Source organism: Apteryx mantelli, chromosome 1 (assembly GCF_036417845.1).
Source record: "Apteryx mantelli isolate bAptMan1 chromosome 1, bAptMan1.hap1, whole genome shotgun sequence".
NCBI lineage: Eukaryota > Metazoa > Chordata > Aves > Apterygiformes > Apterygidae > Apteryx > Apteryx mantelli.
In genome coordinates, this window is record NC_089978.1 from 152,701,668 (window position 1) to 152,720,833 (window position 19,166).

Genomic DNA, 19,166 nt, shown 5'->3' on the forward strand with positions numbered 1-19,166 from the left:
GCTGTCTTATCCATCTTTGGTCCCTTTTTTCTCATCACTAACTGTAGAGAGCTTCTATTGAATTCAGTAGGATCTGTTTAAATTCTTAAGCACGAGAGCCCTTAATTCCCTGCCTGTTTCCTTCTTGTCCCTCTGTTTCACATTCTGGGATCTTGTATTTCACTCCACTCTGAGTTTGGGGTTTGTGAGGAGTAGAATAAAAACTGAAAGTAGCGTGAATCTTAGAAATACCAACATGGAGGTACTGGAGCCAATTTCAGTCTGTTACTAGCATTCTCAGAAGGCAGCAGTGTGGCAGTTTTTTGCATCTTTCAGGGACAGGACAGGAAACATTATTTTCTCATTTGATTCAGGCAAAAAACACCGGGAGAAACGAGTATATTCATGGTACAGAACAGTCTGAAGGAGAGTGCTGCAGTAATCTTCCTGCTGAGATGGGAGGCGATTAAAACTGCTGAGGTGCAGAGAGAAGAACTCAGTAAGTGGCAGCTCCTCCTGTTCACCAGTCTATGTTTAGCCAAACCATACAGAATTTTTGTATGAACACACCAAGGAACATTTCCTGTGCTGTGATCAGACTGTGCCTAGGTGTGTGAGCCCAGCTAGAAACCTAAGAGACCATGCATCACTATCTGCCTGTGGGTAAAAAAAACCCAAGACAGGAATATTTTCTGGAGATGTCATGGAGAACATTACTTCTTTTTCAGCCCTACTAACACCAAAAAGAAGAATTTACGTTCAACATTAATGGGGATTTGAACTGTCAATGGGAGGAACAATGGATCTTACACCTGGAAAGTATCACAGCATGAGAGAGAATACATACCGTCCCAGTGTTTCATAGTAATGCGTCCTAGTTCAAGGAACATGCCCAGGGAAGTGAGGAGAGAAAAGAACACCATGTTAGCAGTGTTACATCAGTACAAGTCAGCAACAGGTGACAAATGGTAACACATGCTGTGCAACTCCCCTGGCCTCCCTATGGAAGGCAGGAAATGGAAAAGCCACGGCATTCTTCACTCAAGTAATTTTGCCCCCACTGATTTTTCACCATCTTATTGTCATATTCTGTTTTTTTTCCTGTTTTTTTTTTTTTTTTTTTTTTTGCTACGGCAGCATTCCTCCACCTTCTCACATTGGCCACTGTCTGCACTGAAAACAAATTTCCAGCTCCCTCCCACTGTTACTGGAAGGGTTAAAAAATACACAGTGCTGGAAATGTCACTCCTGTCATTTTACTCATCTGTGTGTAGACTTGTGTTTCAGCCTGAAAGCTGTTCAGAGAAGAGGATTTTCTTTGCTTTACAAGTGTTTCATTTCTGAAATCCTTGCAATCCTCCTTCCAGAATGCCTTTGGTGACCCCATTATGGATGTGACCCACTGGAGGAAAAAAAATGACTTCCTTAAAACTCCCTGTTGGGTTCCTTTTTCTTTTAATTACCAGTAGATAAAACATCTCCCTGTGGTGAAGGAGGGCTGTCTTTGGTTCTTATGAAGGTTTCTTCATGAAAAAGCCCAAAGAGATCAAGTGTGTTGGTCAGTGAGGGTGTTATGTGCTGCTTCTTACCAGTGGTCAGCCAGTGCATATCTGCTGCACCTTAGGCTTTGGCACAAGTGGAGAACCAGAATGCTCAATCCAGGCTGCAAGCAGGGCAATGTCTTCTCTTGTTTCTAGCTGGTGGGTGACTTTAGCAACAGTGCTCTGACGCTGCCATGCATGTTCCTCTCCCTGGTCACTCAGCCCACTCTCTGCTGTGAAGCTTACCTTTTGGAGGGTAGTTTCCAAGAAGCCTCCTGCACACATATGGTGGGTGACAAGGGGGTGCCATGGCCTTCCACTGTGCTGACTGTGCTGGGGTAGCTGGGTGGGCTGGGGAAGCGGCACAAGGCAGTGTTGTTGGCATTGTTGATGTTGGCATTGGAGCCTGAAGATGAGTAGCTGCTGGGAGTGAAAGTGGAGTCTACCAGCTTCTCATGAGATGGAGACTCAGTATCTCCCTGGTTGTTGCCAGACTTATTGATGTGCAAAGGTCGCTGCGTGGTGAACGTCTGGGGGAACGCGCTCCTGCCATCACTTTGGTAATAGCTGACATGGTTTCCAAACAAACCTCCGGCTCTCTGTCAGGGAAACAGAAACAGTTTTCCTTTTATAAGTGAGAAGATTTGCAAGGGGCCTGGAATTTGTTGCTGAACCTGTTTTAGGGGGAAAGAAAATGCGAGGACCAAATTTTGAATTATGGCACTGGTGCTCTCTCTACCAGAGCTTACAGTACATGGATTTCTCTGCCAGAGAGGCCTGGTACAGACACACTGTGAAAGTTTTACCTTTCTAAGATGTTTCAGAGGACTGGCTTTACAGTAATGGACAGGTGCATAGGTGAGGCAAAGGTGTCTCTACACCTCCCACCAGCCCTGGTGGTGCAGGAATGGGTAAGGGTGCAAGAACCAGGTTACTGATGTCTAGTCTTCACAATGCAGTTGCAAAACCATGTCTACAAATGAGAGGGAATTTGAGAAGAGCTCTAGAATCTATTAATCAACTGGAGGAATGCATGAAGAAGAATTTTCTGTACTGTTTAGATGATCAGTAATGAAAGGGACAGACAGTAACTTTCTGTAAATATCTGAAGGGGGGAAATGCCAAAGAACAACAGGAAATATTACCAGAGGAGACAGTTAGAAGAAATAAGGATGAAGTAAGAAAGAGAAGATTTAGGTAACTTATTCAGGAAATTTCCTCCAGGACCATAGGAGCTCTATTAGGTTCTGGGGTAGTTTTCGAAAGGATACTTCTTGGGCCACTGAAAGGAAGAGTGAACAAAATACTGGTGCATGCCTGGCTCGTGTTCTGTGGATGGGAAGATGAAGCTGAACTGAGCTGTTCTTCAGACTCTTTGGCCACATCTGGCCATTCTCTGATTTTATTTAGGTTTTATGTAGGGGAAACTTCCATTGAGAAGAAAAATGTGATAAAACCCACATAAGATCCTCAGGACCTAGCACCGAGTCTACTAGTCTGCTTTCCACTATGGTCTAGAAAACAAGAAAGAGAGACCAGCTGAAATACAGGGTGTATAAAACAGCGTGTTGCACTCATTGAGCTAAGCTACAGGCCTATCCTCAGCATGCAAACTCATTCAGCACCCACCCGGAAGATATCATCTTCAGAGGCAGCAGAAACAGCTTCTTTCATGGCCTTATCTAGCTCCTCTTCAGCTGTCAGGTCTCCAGAGATTGCTCGTCGGATCTCTGGCCCAATGTCATGAAGTGTGCGCAGACCAGCCTGCAAAACGGCAAACTGTACAGCTTCATATCTCCGAGTGGGTATATGAGAGATAAAAGCAGTGTTATTTCTTCCCAAGCACTGTGAGGCCATTTTACTTAATATAGCATCCCCAGATTCTAGTAAAACTGCAACAAATTCTGTTCTCTCATCTCCAGCTTAGAGATGGAGAAACTCTTAGCAGCTTGCAAAAAGTTTAGGTGACATTCCTAGCCACATAATCAATTTCTGAAGGCACCGACAATCCAACCCAGGAATGCTCATTGCTAGTCACTTGGTTTCATAGTTACAGGACACAGGCATAAATCCATTGGCCTGACCAAGCAAGTTTCTGTGCATTCAGCTTTGGGTTCTCAGATCCACAGCCAGAAACCCCAGAGCACCCACAGTTCCAGCTGAATCATGTACTCAGTGCCTCTGAAAATCTGTTCCTTTTTAGTCAGGAGCTTAAATTTGGATTTATAGCTAAACTTCTGGCATCTGGATTTAGACAGTCCTCAAACCCCTTATTAACTGGAAAGGATACCAGTCAATAAGAGAGTCAGCCCAGGGAGGTATGCTGGAGGTGTGCTAAAACCTCTCTTACAGCACCCTGTGTTTGTATCACGACACATTTTAGTTTGCTGGAACTTCAGTGTCACTCTTCTTCCTTAATCTACAACTGAGGGACTGAAATGGCACAGCCTGTATAATCAGTGGGACTTTCTCATTCTTTCATACAGCCTCGTAGTCCACTCAGCAAATCTGTAGCAGAGTGAGTATTAGAGTCTGATGTCCTGTCCATTGGACTATGATGCCTTGGCATCCTTCTTGCTTTTTAACTAATTTAACCTCTTGGCAACATACTCTCCCTTACCCAGTTATAGTGACTCCCCTCAGAAGGGGTATAATGAATGTGGTAATAAATGTCTGCCAGACCTTCATACCAGTGTTCCAAAGGGAACCCAAGTTTCAGACATTATCAGCTGATTGATAAATCTCATATATAACTCATTTGTTCATTTCACCTCCAGAGCTAAGGGATATGGCCTCTGGTAGATAAATGCTTATTCAAAGGGATTGAATTGAAGGTGCCTACAAGTTCCCTTCCAATGGGGATAGCCCACTGCAGCTCTCAGAATCGTTGAGAGGGAAGCAGAATCAAATGCCTCAGCTGCACCACCCCTGCCCATCCCTGGCCCATTTTTCACCTGCAGAGAGAGAGCATTGCGCTGGGAAGGCTTGCCCACCAGGCCCTGTTCTTTACGTTTCTTGAACTTCCGGAAATACTCTTGGATTAGGAAAGTGGCGTAGAACTTCCCAACAGTCACCTCGTCATCTGAAAAGGGGTATGTCCGAAAAAACAAAATAAGCAACTGATTTTAAACAGTGAATTTGCTAATGTGAGACTTGCAGTTCAAAGCAAAAACATTAGGCACCACAGTACTTCTTTGCTTTTCATGGTATCAGTATGTGGGGCTGAAGGAAGTGATTATTTCACAGCCAGAGTTTGCTGTGAGTATTCAGGAGGAGAGGAGCCAATGACTGCCTCTGCTGGCAGAGAACACCTATGGTTATGCACCTCTGGATGCACCTTGGTTATGATGAAACACCTCCTAATCTTTGCAGTCTCTAGTACTGGTTTACCATATAGGATCTTGCTGTAGCAGCAGCCTCCCAGTCTGGGTTAACACATGCTCCTCTGTCTCATGACAGCCTGGGGTAAATGCGTACTCAGAGTTTGGGCTCACTAACGGCATGTGACTGGCCATCTGCCCCAGACATGATCTGACCCTTCTCTGTACTGAAACTCTGTTGGGTTGTGTCTAGCATGGGTACTAAAATGGTCACCCCTAGCCCCCAGGAATGGAATCATTGCCCAGTCCTTGCTGTTCTCTCACTCAACACAAACTCTCAGTGAGCCAAAATGTGCACTTAACTTTTACCCAGGTAACTCTCGTCCCTTCTCCAAACCCCCAGACCTCCAAACCCCCCAAAATTTTGTATGATATAGTGTCCACTGACTTCAGAGTGGGCTGAACAAGGCTTCAAGATCTGACTACAAATGTCAAGTATCTGCCAAGAGCTGTTTTTTCTACTGCCCCTGGAATCCCCTGGAAGGTCAGTGAAGGTCACACTGGATGCATCCTGGCTCCCAAGAAGCCTAGAGAAGGAAGAGCCCAGAGGCCTCGTGATTATGACCCATCAGGGATGCTGCATAGAAACCTAGAACAGTCAGTTACACCAATTCAGACTGGCGGAGGATTGGCCCCAGGTCCGTAAGTCTTTGACAGGTATCATAGCAGAAAGTAGTTATGCCATAGAAAAGGTAGTTCTGGTAACTACAAAGGGGTTATATGCTTAACTTGAGTGAAAAGCCAATTTCTAATATGCACTAACAAAGTTCACATCCTCTCTGGAGCTACTCAGCTCTGCCTGCTTCCTTTGCTCACAGCAGCCACTGGGCAATGTCCAGGGGAGCAAGTGCCCATGACTGGGGTAAGATCTAGGAATGAAGTTTTATAACTCCTGTTTAGAGACCCTTTCTTCCTTCCCTGATCTCTCAGCAGTAAGAGCATCATATTCTGGTTATTATTGGCAGAAACAGTTCTCAACCTGATGAAATATTCAGCCAAGTAAACAGGTTACAGCCTGAAGAAGAAAGCATATACCCCATATTTCACCTGATGATCACAAGCTGCAGTAGGACATGTCAGGTAGAAGAAAGGACAGAGAAATTTCACAGACCAGGACAGGATCCTGCACTCACCACCTGCGGGGGGCACCACCTGGTCCAGCAGCTTCATACTGGTGCGCTTCCAGATTTTCTTAATTATTGCTCTCAGCTCTTCATTGGCTTGCTCCAAGTTACCTGCAGGGTGAAAATCATCAGAGACAGAATCAAGCCAGGCTCTGCAGAGGAGCAATTTCACATGTCTGGCACAGCAATCTGAGGAGGAAAATAGTAGAGCTTTTTCAGCAGTGGAAGGTTTTGGGCAAAGATAGCTCTGACCATTGCTAAAGCTTCCTCACAGCAAGAGGTCTTCTTCCTAAGTATACCTAGTCATCGAAGGGTAGGAAGGTGACTGGTAAGTATTTGCTGATACTGTATTACTGAGTGTTTGCCTCCAGCAGCCAGAAACAAGAGAACAGCAGTGCTACTTTGTCCTAAAAAGCAGCAATCTCATTCAACAGTTTCAAATTTTAGTTGAGATCCAGTGAAGGTTAAATATGATGATAATAAAAGTCCGTTACCAGGAAACTACTGTCCAGGGAAGACAAATATTGGTGGTAAAGATGCAGATAGAACTCTGAAGACCTGGGTCTGCTTTCAGTCCTTCCCAAGGGTTACTTGCTGCATTCCCTGTATGCCAGCAATGTCAACTTCTGCACATGGTGCCAAGAGTCTGCCTTGGAGAGGGCCTGTGCAGTGCTCTGAGAAGGCACTCAAAGAATCTGCAAGGTCTTCACTCTCCGACTCACAGGACAGTCTCAGCATATTCTTGTTTATTCTCTGAGGAACAGTATAGGAGATAACAAGCCTTTTATGTTACTGTCTGAACTTATATATTACTTGTTTTCTCCCAGAGGCTCTGAGCTGATAAGGCATTAATCCAGCCACACCACTCCTCTGAGAGTGAAGCAGATTCAGTTTATATCCTTTTCTTCTAGGTACCCTTTTCCTCCCAAGCTGCTCATCTTCGTTTTAATTTCTTGATTCATGTACATTCAAACCTCTTATGCTGAAAGTGCTCTTCTCTCTCTAGGTATACTAAACCACTGTCTTCTCCTCACAAATCTGCTGTTCCTGCAGCTTTTTGTATAGCACCCCAAGCATTAAGGCTCCTCAGTGTGCTGCACAATGCTCTGCATGCCAGCAGCTCTCTTAATACAATGAAACGAAAATGGGGAGACTAATTAAATTGCTGAGGATGAAACAGCTGGACAGCTCAGGATGAAACAGCTGGACAGGATCAAAGTCAGAAGTTTGACTCAGGAGAGCTGATTCCAAACTCTTGCCCTAACTACTTGTAAGATGCTGCTAAGGCAAGAAGGGAAGCAGTTTGAGACTTCAGGTGATTTCACAGGAGGTCACTGGCAGTGAGTCAGAGTTTGAGGCTAAGACAGAAGAGAAGATCAATTCCCTTTTGGGCCTCTGTTTCATCTAAGACACAAGATGTCCTACAGAGGTTGAGGTTGGCTTTTTTCTCAGGAGAGCCACTTTTGCTGTGGTCAAATTCTGCTTAGCACAACATCCAATGCCTTAATACAATTTTTAATTTTACCATCTTTTTTTGGCTCAGCTGTCAGTATAATTCTGGCACGGTAAGCTAGGCTTCTGCTGGTCTCTGCTTTCCCATGCCTAAAATGTAATGCAGCCACTCCTGAGGCAGAGGTGTTTAGCTGTGAATCACCACTCCATACACTCTTTAAACTATGTTATTAATAGGTGAAACCAGGTTTAGACTCAGGGCCAATATCTTTCTCTACAGCAGGTAATGTGAAGAGTTAACAATGGTGACAAGCTGAGCCCAAAAGCTTGTCTGCTTTCCCCAACTCTGTCCTCTGGTCTATGAAAAGATACTAAGTCTCTATGTCCTTGGCTTCCCATATGTCCTTAGACCTACAACAACACTGTCACTAAAATGTGATGTGCTAATGGAAGCACAGGAGGAATTTTGGTGAGGTGAGACCCTCTGGTCTATGCTTTGCTGCCTCTCATGGACTGGCAGATTAGTGGTAAAAGTGGTCAAAAAGCTGCACAACTCTGCAGTCAGTTTACACAAGGGGAAGCTTCTCTGCCCCTCTTCCTTCCTCTGATTTGACCAAATAGTAGGTCTGAAGCTTTTAAATTCCAAACCTTCATAAAGAACATGATCTGTAATCTGTGATGATACCATGGGAAGCACCAGCTTTCTAGAAAACACTCAGCTAGAAACACTGTTCTCTCCCTAGAAGACATTATTCTTCCAAATATATTTACTTTGCTTTTTGTACTATGTGTTGCACATGAATAACTGGAAGACTTTTACACAAGCTGTCATTACGTTGCATTCCAGCTCAGCACATGTTGGCATAGACATCATTCAGGTACCCTTGCAGTCAAGCATTACCTTCTGTCTTGATCCTCAGTGCTGTTCTGACCAACGCAAAGAGAGTAGCATTGAACATGACAGTCCCATCACTATTCAGTGGCATATTCATGGAGACAAGGCGCTGTGGAGTAAGGAGGAAAAACAGAACAATCATACTGCCAACATATGGACTGAAAAATGCTCTTTCTTCACCCTCACAATGCCCTCCAGACCTGCCTTCCCTCTCACCTGTGCATCCATGGCCTGTGGATTTGGTTAAACAATTATAAGAGGACTTGTCTTATCCGCCACTTGTTCCAGCCATGGCATGAGTTTGCCCTGGGGTCTGTCTCCCATTGCTAGACAGTCCATTTTTTTTCTATATGGGTATCAGCCCTCATTTTCCCCAGTGGCCAGGGGCATTTGCCCACAGTGCATTTTACAGACAGAAGTTTATTCCCATTCTCAAACCATTTGGCTTTTAAATGACATCTTTCATTCTTACCAGGAGCAAACTGTTTTCTTCACGTCTCATGAGGCACTTTGCAAACTCCTCTGCACTAAAGCTATGCCTGGTGCAAGTGTATTTAAACAGAGAATCAGTATCTTTCGCTGATATAGTTGACAGACTTGAACAAAGTGGGCTAGCTGAACCTGAAAGTTTGTCTGTTTTCTGCAGCTGTACCCCCTCTTCCTTTTACAGTAGGGCTGCATCTGCCCTGCAGTCATTTTGCAAAGCTGTGTAGGACAGAGACCGAGTGCCAAGGACTGGTGCAGCTGCAGGGGGAACTTCTGTGAGACCAATGACATCTATCTGAGGTAAAATGTAGTAAAGTCACCAGATCTTACATCCATACTTCCGTCTCAGGAGGTAAGAGACACCAGGAACTTGATTTGTGCTTTAAGGGGTTGATTTTGTTAGAGCTCTGTCTGCTACCACTGTCATGCAATGGGCCCGGTTCAGTACCAAATTGGAGGTTGTCGTTCCCTGTCACTACCACTGCTTTCATGGATTGTGGGACTTAAATTAGATTGTTTAGATTGACACAAGAGACAGAAGATAGCTAGATAGCAGACTGAAATGGATAGGCAGCAGTCCGCAGAAGGCATGTATTTGTGTGTAGAGGCCACAGCATTTGTGTATTGCTCTGAGACTGATACAAACCATCTACAAAAGTCACATACAAACTCTGAGACTTGTGAGGTGATGAATGAGGAAGCTCAAGGGAAGGAAGCACAAAGCTGATAAACATGTCGTTTACTAGAGTCAGTTATTTTTGATAGCTGGAGTCTCACAACCAAAGAAATTAATGAGACATTTTCACTGAAAATTAGTCCTTGCTCTTCCTTTATTTTAATACTTTGTTCACCTTCCTGTTCAGTTTCTGTCAGTTATTTAAGAAAGAACAAGAGCTAATATTAGGTTTCTGGTGGATTACTTCATATGAAGAAAATCTTGGAGAAATTTTTACTTGCCCTGTTATCTGTCCTAATCTGGCTTTTTGGTATGTGTGTTTGATACCACAAACACATGCAATTGATAAAATGCTCGATATTAAGAGAGCTAGAATTATATGAATGCCCTCCTAGCTAGAGACAGGGCTGATAGAGCTAGCAGTGCATTAATGTCTCTCACTAGAGGAACACCTGCCTGTCACAGAGTAGAGGGCTGTCCACCAGGTTATTACCAGCCTGAAGGAGCAGGAGAGCAGTGCAGAGTGGAGACAGGCTGGGTTCAAACATGTGCTATTCCCAGCTTTCCCGCGCCGGGGCAGCACACACCGCCTCATGCATCACTGGTCCTGTCCCAACTCAGCTCTCCAAAGGGACATCCCTAAACGTCTATGGGTGCCTCGCACTTCTGGGGCTGCTGGGCCTTGCCTTGCAAGGGGTCTGCTGTGTGTGCTAAGCAGCAGCCTGCATAGCAGCTAGCAGGGAAGCACAGAGACTGTGCCTCAGGATTGCCTGGATCTTACACTCTGGATTAGTAATAAAAGGCCCCTGCTTGGTATTTTGCTGCTTCTGACTCCCAGTCTTCTCTGAGCTGCACTGTGCCTTACTTTGCAAGCCACTCGATGAGGACAGAGCTTCCCAAAGCCCAGGGGTGGCTGAATCCGCCGGAGCAGTGTCACCACATCCAAATGCTTGATACGTCCCCTAAGGAAAAAAGCAAGATGAAGGTTGCATCCTTAACACAGGGACACCTGCTGATTTGTCTGCAGAGTGCAGATACAGCCAGAAGTATCACTGAGATCTTTCCAGACCCACACTGCCAGTCTCTGTAACCTAGACATAGCCTGTGGTAGTATTTCAGGCCTCTTGTATTCAGTGCATTCCTCAGGATTTGCCCAACACTCACATAACTCCTACTAGTACAGAAAACACAGCGGTCAGTCAAACACAAGTCAATACCTGCAAGACTTGACTTCAATGTTTTGAATGCTGCAGATCCAAAGTGCACAAACTGACACTTTGGGGCTGTCTCCCCACCTCTGACCTATTCTAAATCTGTGGCTGCTTGTGCACCTGCTGGCCTTAGGGCTGTAATGCTTACCAAGTGCAGAGGGTTTCTTTTTCCTTGGCACTTTACCTCCCAGACAAATAGCCCTGAGCCACTATCTTTTGATTCTTGTTTATGCTTCTGGCTGTCATTGGAACCAGTGTGAAATGACATCTTAAACTGTCTCTGTAAACACACCTAGATAGCAGCAGTTTGATTTCTTTCAAGTTTTGTAAATGGCTTCCCAAAAGGAGAATTCTCTCATGGTGAGAGGAGAGCTACCAGAGCCGGAGTTGGAGCCTCAGGCATGGGACATTAATGAGGAAGAGGAAAAAAATGCACATTTATGGATGGGAAGGAACAAGATGTTGTCTGGAGTGAGAGGTTATCTATTATATGACTCCAGCCACTGTAGTTTTGTCTTCAAACATGCACAAATACTAGCACATGTTTTGTTAGTAAACAAAGTACTTATTAAGATGTTCTGCTTATCTTCTATTGAAAATTTTTCTGGACAGTCACTATAGATGGGAAGAAGGGTTCCCATTTAAATACTACTCTGATAATGTGACACAGTGTCACATCCTGCAGAGCCTGAGCCCAAATTAATCTTGACACTGTGTCTACAAATCCAGAACCAGAGATCTGCTTTTAGTTTACACTAAGATCTCTTTCCACAGTTTTTGCATTATTAAGGGGCCTTTATAATTGCAATTGTCATTTATACTATAATGCCACAGGGATGTAAATGCACTTTAAGCCCAAGCATGCATCAAAGAGAGCATGTACTAAGAGATGTCAGTTAAGCTCTTGTGTGACTTATTCTTGTTATTCTCATGTAACTTTAAATCTCTCCAAGTCTGCTGATGTGAATAACCCTGCAGACCATGTAATGCAGTCATGTGAAGGTACAAGTTGTGATGGGCACATATGACATGTTACAAAATGGAGATTTGAGCACAGCAGCTCTACTGCGAGCAGAAAGTCAAATAGAAGATTCACAGCTTGGATTCAATACATCCCCAGCACACCAGAGTAAAACAATTCTCTGACCTCCTCTGAATTTCCTACTATCCTTCCCTAAACAATCTGTATCCATCCCTGCCCCGGACTGAAGGTGAAACAATGTCCTGTCAGGTAAAAATGCAGCCTAGATGCTGATATTTCTGTGCATATCCTAGCTCTGCTGGCCACTGAATTCAGCAGCAATACCTTGTGGAGGTATCTATTTTAGGATTTTTGCAGAGAGACAGTGTTCCTGCAGGAGGAACATGTCACTGACCGCAGTGGGTCTACAAACTAGAAAATAACCAGCCTGTTCTCCTGAGAAGTACTGGTATTCCTGGGGGTTACTTACTTTGCTTCAGGGTCATACTCTGCCCAGATCCTTTTAAACTCATCCAGGTGGTGTGGTCCTAAAATGGACCAGTCCCGTGTCAAGTAATCAAAGTTATCCATTATAACAGCTACAAAAAGATTGATGATCTGCAAACAAGGACAGAGATGGTGGATTAGGCAGGTAACAGCAGACTTCACCAGGTCCCCAGTTCAAGATTTGGACTTTGACTCACAAAACTAGGAAGCCATTTGTGTGTGTGTGGGGGGTCTCTGTTCTCCCATGCCAGCTCCCCAATTTAAATGAGAAGATCCTAGAGGCAGGATGTTCTCAGCTGATCATATCTTTCTCCTCCCAACTGAACAGACGTGGCTCAAGTTTGCTGACTTCTTAGACATGCTGTGACGGCATTTTATTTACCCATGCCTTTTCCCAGAAGAATGCGATAGTGGTGGGGGAACCTGGAATTTATCCTCTATAAGCAGTGGGGCTAAGATAAAAGTCCTTTCTCCTGGCCCAAGACCAAGCCTTTTAAAATGTTGCTGCTTTTCATTGGGAGAGTTTTGCGCACTGATGCCAGCTGCAGAGCATGTGCTGAAACTCTGAGCAATGCCGCATTGCCAACACTGAGCAGATGCAAGTGGGATATGTGTATTCTCACAGTCATTGCTGCTGGCAGGGAAGGAAAAACCTGCTCGGTAGGCAGAAGGAAGGTAGGAGGGAAAGTGGGAAGTGTGGCTGAGGCGTTGCTAGCCTCAGCACAGCCCACAACACACTAATTTGGTTTTCTCATTGAGGGAGAGGGGGAAGAGCATTCCTTTGCTGTGCACAAGGATTGGAACTAGAAGCAGAGCACCCCCAGAGCTCTAAAGAGAGGCAGGAACTGCAGTGATCAAGGGAGTGCTGTCATGAGAAAGACGTGATGGGGAGATTTCCTATCTTTGAGATCATTTTTCTGCTGTGCAGTAATGAGGCCTGGGAAGGCTGGGGCTCAGTCTCACATGGGGCACATTTAGGTTGCCAGTACAGACTCACCAGGAAGGCACAGAGCATGTAGAAGCTGATGAAATAGAAGACAGCAAAGCTGCTCCCGCAGGAGTGATCAGCTTCTGTGGAGTTGGCCGGTTCCGACTCTGGATCGCACTTTTTGTCTGGGAGACATGCCAGCATGATTTCCTGCCAGGCCTCACCGGTGGCACACCTGGGCACAGCAAAGGGCAAGGCAAGTCAACAGTCACCTTCGATTTGAGAGAGGAGGGACTGGTACATTAGCAAGCTGCTCCTGTTCCCATGAACGTTAATGGGAATTTTGCCACTGAGGTCAATTAAGAGCAAGTTAGGCCTATTAGGGAAGAGGGATGGCCTAGCTGTGACATACACTGGCATATCCCACTACTCTCTCTGGCTTTGTTGCCATTGTCAATGCGTTGTTCCTTACTCACTCTGTCTAGTCTGGATTATGGGGTTGTCGTGCTCCAGCCTGCCAGAGTAATGGAGACTTGTGTGATGTGGCTATGGATTACATGACGCTAAATGGAGGGGGAGACCTAGTTTCTCTGATATTAGTCCCCCTCCTTTCCCTTGCTCCCCCTCCTTGCAAACAAGAGGAGAGTGCTGAATTCCTGCCAACTCCCAACCCTTCTCTCCTGCACCCTTTCCTGGTCCTGGCACACCTAGCCACAACTGCAGCATGATGGTAGGCTAAGCTGAGCTAGGTATGGCCATGCCAAGGCACATGCAGGCTTCATGTCCCTTTCCCTGCTACAATAAGCAGCAAGTCATATTGGCTGGATTTAAAAGAAAGGAGGACTTAATGATGAGTACCAACATTTGAGAGAGATGAACAACTGTCCACCTTCCTTTTCAGTAGGAGGACTTGCCTCCCTCTCAGGACACTGGGCGTTGGCCTGTGTCAGCTGGCAGGTGTGAGGGTTAACAGACCAGTCATTTCATCTGACATAACTCCTAGGCTCCCCTACTAAGGTACACCATGTTTCTACTCATCTCGTGAGCAAGACATGGTAGAAGCAGATAAGCTATGTCCAAGAACAAAGGAATAGTGCTTCCAGACTGACACTATCCAGAACTGTCAGACACTCACCTGAAAAGCAGCAACACTGCTTGGGGGAAGGTCTGGAAGTTGTTGTTGCGGTTGATTTCTGTGGTATCGTTCAGCGCAATTTTACCAAACACCTGGCAGAAAGCAGAGGTCTTTTCAGGTTAGCCTTGCAAAAACCCCAAACCTCTTGTCACTTGTAGCTCTTCATTTCACTCTGACCCAGGGGATCTGATATATAACAGGATCTGCTCGTCACTTACAAAACATTTCCACTGGTCTTTCATATTTGCTGTTGGTTCCCTTGCTTGTGTTTTATCATCAGAAAAGCAATCACACTGTAATAAGAAGCATCTCTTGTTTAAAGAACACATCCTTCCTTATTTCATACACCATAAATAAGTGATACGGGGTCTTATTTTAACAGGCACTTACATGGGAAGGGGAATCCAGCTGAAATAAGTTAACAACACAGAAGAAAAGGCTCCTTCCTTCATCCTATCTATCTTCACCAGGAGGAAAACATAGCAAAAGACCATCAGTTGCAAAGCCTTGAGCTTCCAACTCTGTGGGATGCCTTGCATCTTCCAAAAACAATGTAAATTACATTGCCTTGGATCTGGAGATTATCCGAATGTCTGCACCTCTAGTAACCATGCTTGTCACCAGGAGGTGTTTTAGAGCCCCCAGAATGCAGCAGTGCAAAGATGATGACTAGATTTGCCCAGAGAAACAGGGAATGAAGCAATTCAAGAAAATAACAAAAGAGATGAAATCAGGGACAAAGGTTAGTGATGTAAAGAACAGAGGCATATGAGGGAGAAGATCTGTCTTAAAAGCCTCATAATGCAACTGAAAGCAGTGGGTCTGCCCTGTGGAACTGAAGCAAGCTGGTGGCTTGTGTGTTGTTTTGAGGTGCTCTGCAGAGGCAACATGTTTGCAGAGAAGGCAACTCAAGAATTATGGGGCCTCAGGGAATTTGGTCTTAGGTACAAAGTGATGGTAACAGTTTAGGGCACTGTAAAAGATAAAATTTGCATCTCTCTTTACTTCAACAGTTGTGCATCAGGGCAATTCTCAGTACAAAGCTATTTCAACCTGCTTGGGGTTATCTGTGCCCCATCCCTTGACTTTCAAGTCTTAATTTAGAATCTAACAGCCCCTTCCTTAAATCCATAAAAATGGCTTACAGCTTCCTTCCATGCCCAGCCAACCATTGCTGCATCAAGTACAGTTTACCCAGTCACCGGACAAAGCCTACAATGATGAGCACACCTTTTGGGAGCCTGCTCTGAGATGTAAAGTTCCCAGCGCAGGAGAGTTTCAGGCATCTTTAGGAAAGTCTTACATGGCTTCTGTATTTATGGACATTGGGACTAAGAGCTTAACAAGCCTCACTTGGTAGAAAGGTCTCTGCACAACATAATCAGTCAGGACTATTTATTCCCCATCGATAGCAACATGACAGAGATCTCAAGGACTGAGACCTGTAATCTCATAGCCAAAATGAGCAGCAGGAACACAGCAGCTCTGAGAAAACACGGAGCTTCTTTTCAAGCAAATGTCACCAGTAATTAATACCCTAAGACAAATAACGATGTGGAGTGAAGCACAGGGACAATGATGGGGAGGCCATTCCAGACAGGAGGGAGTGTCTGTACATAGAAGACTTTCTGCAGGGGTTGTTCTTGGGTGTATGGGCCTTCCCCAACCCCACCGTGGGTAGTAGCGACAGCCCCAGCTGCATTGAGGAGGAGCAGGAAGACAGTTTAAATGCTCAGAGGCAGCTTGAGCTGAGGCAGCCCATGTTTTTCATTTCAGGCAAGCGTAGGCAGGGGAACTTCCCATGCAGGAAGCCTGTGATTGTCCTTTTGACCCTGCGGCTTCCCTCACACATGATGCACTGGCAACATCTACTGTGGGCGTTTTGTATTAGCCAGCTGTGAAGAGCTGCAGGTAGAAGTTCCTCTCTTTTGGCCTCTTCAATCTGTGCCTCTTGGACCATATTAGTAGCTTCATCCATCAGCATCAATTTGTATTTTTGCACTTGGGCACATTAGGTAGCAAGGCTTGAATGTTGTTACACTCCGTGTCAGGGGAGCAGCTGAGATAAAGTGGTAGGTCTCCTTCACATGGGAAATTCTTATGTTGACATCAGATCTGGTACATCTAGGCATTCAAGGCTGCTGCTTAAGAGAGTGGGGAAGGATCTTCCTTCCTAAGTGTCCCTATGTGTGAGGGAACTTTATGTGCCAGTAGGTTCAAGAGAGCAGCACACCAAATATCTGAAATGCCATAAGGACAGAAAGTGATGATAACAGGTCTGCAGACTCTAAGCAATGAGGGAAGATTGAGAACTCCTGTTTTTGTCAATGAAAGGATGGTAGAAAGTGATCTAGTAAACTAGTATGTAATCTAGTTCAACATGATTGAGAGCTATATAACCTTCAGGCTGCTGAAATGGTTAAAACAGAGGTTTGAATATAAACCCAGGATTAAATAGCCAACTTAGAACTAGTTCACAGAAAAGGGAATAGAATTACAGAATCATATATCTAGCCTTGGTAGTGATAGGATCATTAGAGACTGAAGCTGGGTAGGTGCTTGGAAGCCATCTTTAATGCTTTCTGTAGCTACATAACACCAACATAATACTCTCAAGTGATTTTCTACATGGCACAGGTAATCCTGTCAAGATCTTGGCCATTTGAGCTAGTTAGGTATTAAAGACAAAACTAGCAAGTTTAAAGTGCGAATCTGGTAGATTAAATGACAGCTGCAGTTACTGGGGCCAAATGAGATAACCTATGATAATTCAAGAAATGATTAGTTTTATTTTTCAAACTGGGGAAGAGTAAATGGGAGTCTGTAAAAAGATGTGATTACAATAACATGAAACAAAAAATGGTCACAGAGGTCAAATGAATTTTGTTACAAATTCTGTCTGCATTCTAAAACCAAGAAGCCTGTCATATTTAAAGATCTCTGGAAGTAATTATGTCATGCCTTTCTATACTTTGGTCTCTGGTCCCAGATGGCTGACTTCTCTGAGATCTTTGATTAACATAGGAGTGGAAAGTGAAGCATAGTCTGAAAAGCAGCAAAGCATATGAGGCTGGGACTGTCACAAACTGTGCCTACATCACACGCTTTCTTCAATGGTCTGTATGCTACATCAGTTCCTTGCACAGATGAATGCTCAGGCTGCTTCCAAGCTCATTTTTGCGAACTGAATAGGATATTGTATTGATGCAGCTTCTTGAAGAACTGGCACAAACATAGAGAGTTGGTACATTGGGTCTGATCCCATATTTGCTTTCACGGGTGTAAATCAAAAGCTGCTCTTTACAACTCAGTGGTATTACACCAGTGCAAAAGTGATGTGAGAGAAAAATGAGGTTTGTTCAGCGCGGCACGGCCATAAGCCCACTGAAACAACCACTCTGAGCCAATGAGCAAGCCAGTAAATCACCTTTGCTACAGCTGCTGTGTATTTCTTTGGGAGTGTGGAGGGCTGGCATGTTGCTTTTACTATGTTATTGTGTCCTGCTATTAAATGGGGTTCATTTTGGTTTTGCTTGTGTGTATTGTGTTCCTGTTCAAAGCCCATAGGCAGACATGTTTGCCAGTCAAGATAAGCCGCCTTGATACATTACCAGGAGAAAACATTATAGTAGGTCCTTACCACCACACATTGATCTAGTGACTTCCACTGTTAGAGACAGTTGAGCTCCTTAGTATCACTTACCTGCATCCCAATCACAGCGTAGATGAAGAACAACATCACTATTAAAAGAGCCACATAGGGGAGAGCCTAGAAATGAAAAAAAAGAAAAAAAAAAGAGAGAAAGAGCACTGTGTCTCCACTGAGCTTGGCACACTGGAGCCTCGTATATGCTCATGGCTTTGGCAATGTGGGCTGAGGCAGCCCCAAAACTTGGAGTCTGTAATTTATCCAGGTGGCCACTAGATGCCTCTATAGGCCTACATTTGCTTGCCCTCCCCACCACCATCCTGGTGCCACCCAGCACAGCAAGGATCTGACTCTGCTCCCACTCGTGGTGGAGTGGCTCTGCCTCCTTCAAATCAATCCTGCCCATGATACAGCGGGGAAAGTGATGGCACAGGCAGTATCCACAGCTCTTTACTAACAATAGAAAACTATTGTAATCGGTATTACTCTGTGACTAATGGCAATGACTTGCCTGTGATTTTTTCTGGATCCAATCCGGTGGAATGAAAAACGTGACAGCTGTCAAGATCCAAGTTCAAGGCTTCTCCTACAATGGCTGGTACCATCCTAAGTACCTGCAGCAGCACCAGCTTTGTTCCTGTTCAGCATTAGATGCTTGTGATGGTGTCTACAATGCACTAGGTGTCTGTGATCAGCTGCTGAAGAGGAAATGCAGAGCCCTGATATGCAGTGCTGGCTCATAAGGAAGAGGCCAGTGCAATTAGCAAAGTGTTGAGTGCTATCAGTTTCCTCCACGACTAGTAGGAATGAAGGGCACAACTCTGGACCTCAAAAATTTGGGTTTTCCAGAAGGAATTTTCTACTCTGTTCCTTTTGAAATATATTGTGCTCTGACCAGAGATTTTCAGACCTTACTTCAGAGGTAATGCATGGACATATTCATCCTGAAAATGTGAGCACTCTCCTTGGTCTGGATTTTAAACACCCTGCTTCATGGAGTATCAAATGCTCACAACATTAAATTTTGGTTTTATTTGAGATTATTTACACATTTCAGGTTTAAGTTAAATTTCAATAGGGTCAAATCCCACGGGAAGAATTCAGGAAGAACTTTCACTGACCACCATGGGGATGTGACTAAGACCTGCAGAAATCGTCTCAAAGAAATCTGAATATTAAGATGCCCCAAATTTAAACCTTTGAACAATGCCTGCAATCATTGTCTTAAGACTCAGAGATTCC

General features: G+C 44.6%; 1 protein-coding gene across 1 annotated transcript in view; it reads right to left on the reverse strand.

Annotated features, from left to right (window-relative positions):
• CACNA1C (calcium voltage-gated channel subunit alpha1 C) overlaps positions 1-19,166 on the reverse strand; it is a 500,936-nt gene that overhangs the window by 14,244 nt on the left and 467,526 nt on the right. Inside the window, exons 35-45 of the mRNA XM_013947219.2 lie at positions 17,979-18,044; positions 14,276-14,367; positions 13,210-13,375; positions 12,196-12,323; positions 10,399-10,495; positions 8,378-8,480; positions 6,034-6,135; positions 4,475-4,602; positions 3,150-3,284; positions 1,767-2,119; positions 827-853 (exon numbers count right to left, since the gene is read on the reverse strand). Of these exons, the coding sequence (XP_013802673.1) occupies positions 827-853; positions 1,767-2,119; positions 3,150-3,284; positions 4,475-4,602; positions 6,034-6,135; positions 8,378-8,480; positions 10,399-10,495; positions 12,196-12,323; positions 13,210-13,375; positions 14,276-14,367; positions 17,979-18,044 (1,397 nt within the window). The remainder of the gene's footprint in view (positions 1-826; positions 854-1,766; positions 2,120-3,149; positions 3,285-4,474; positions 4,603-6,033; positions 6,136-8,377; positions 8,481-10,398; positions 10,496-12,195; positions 12,324-13,209; positions 13,376-14,275; positions 14,368-17,978; positions 18,045-19,166) is intronic.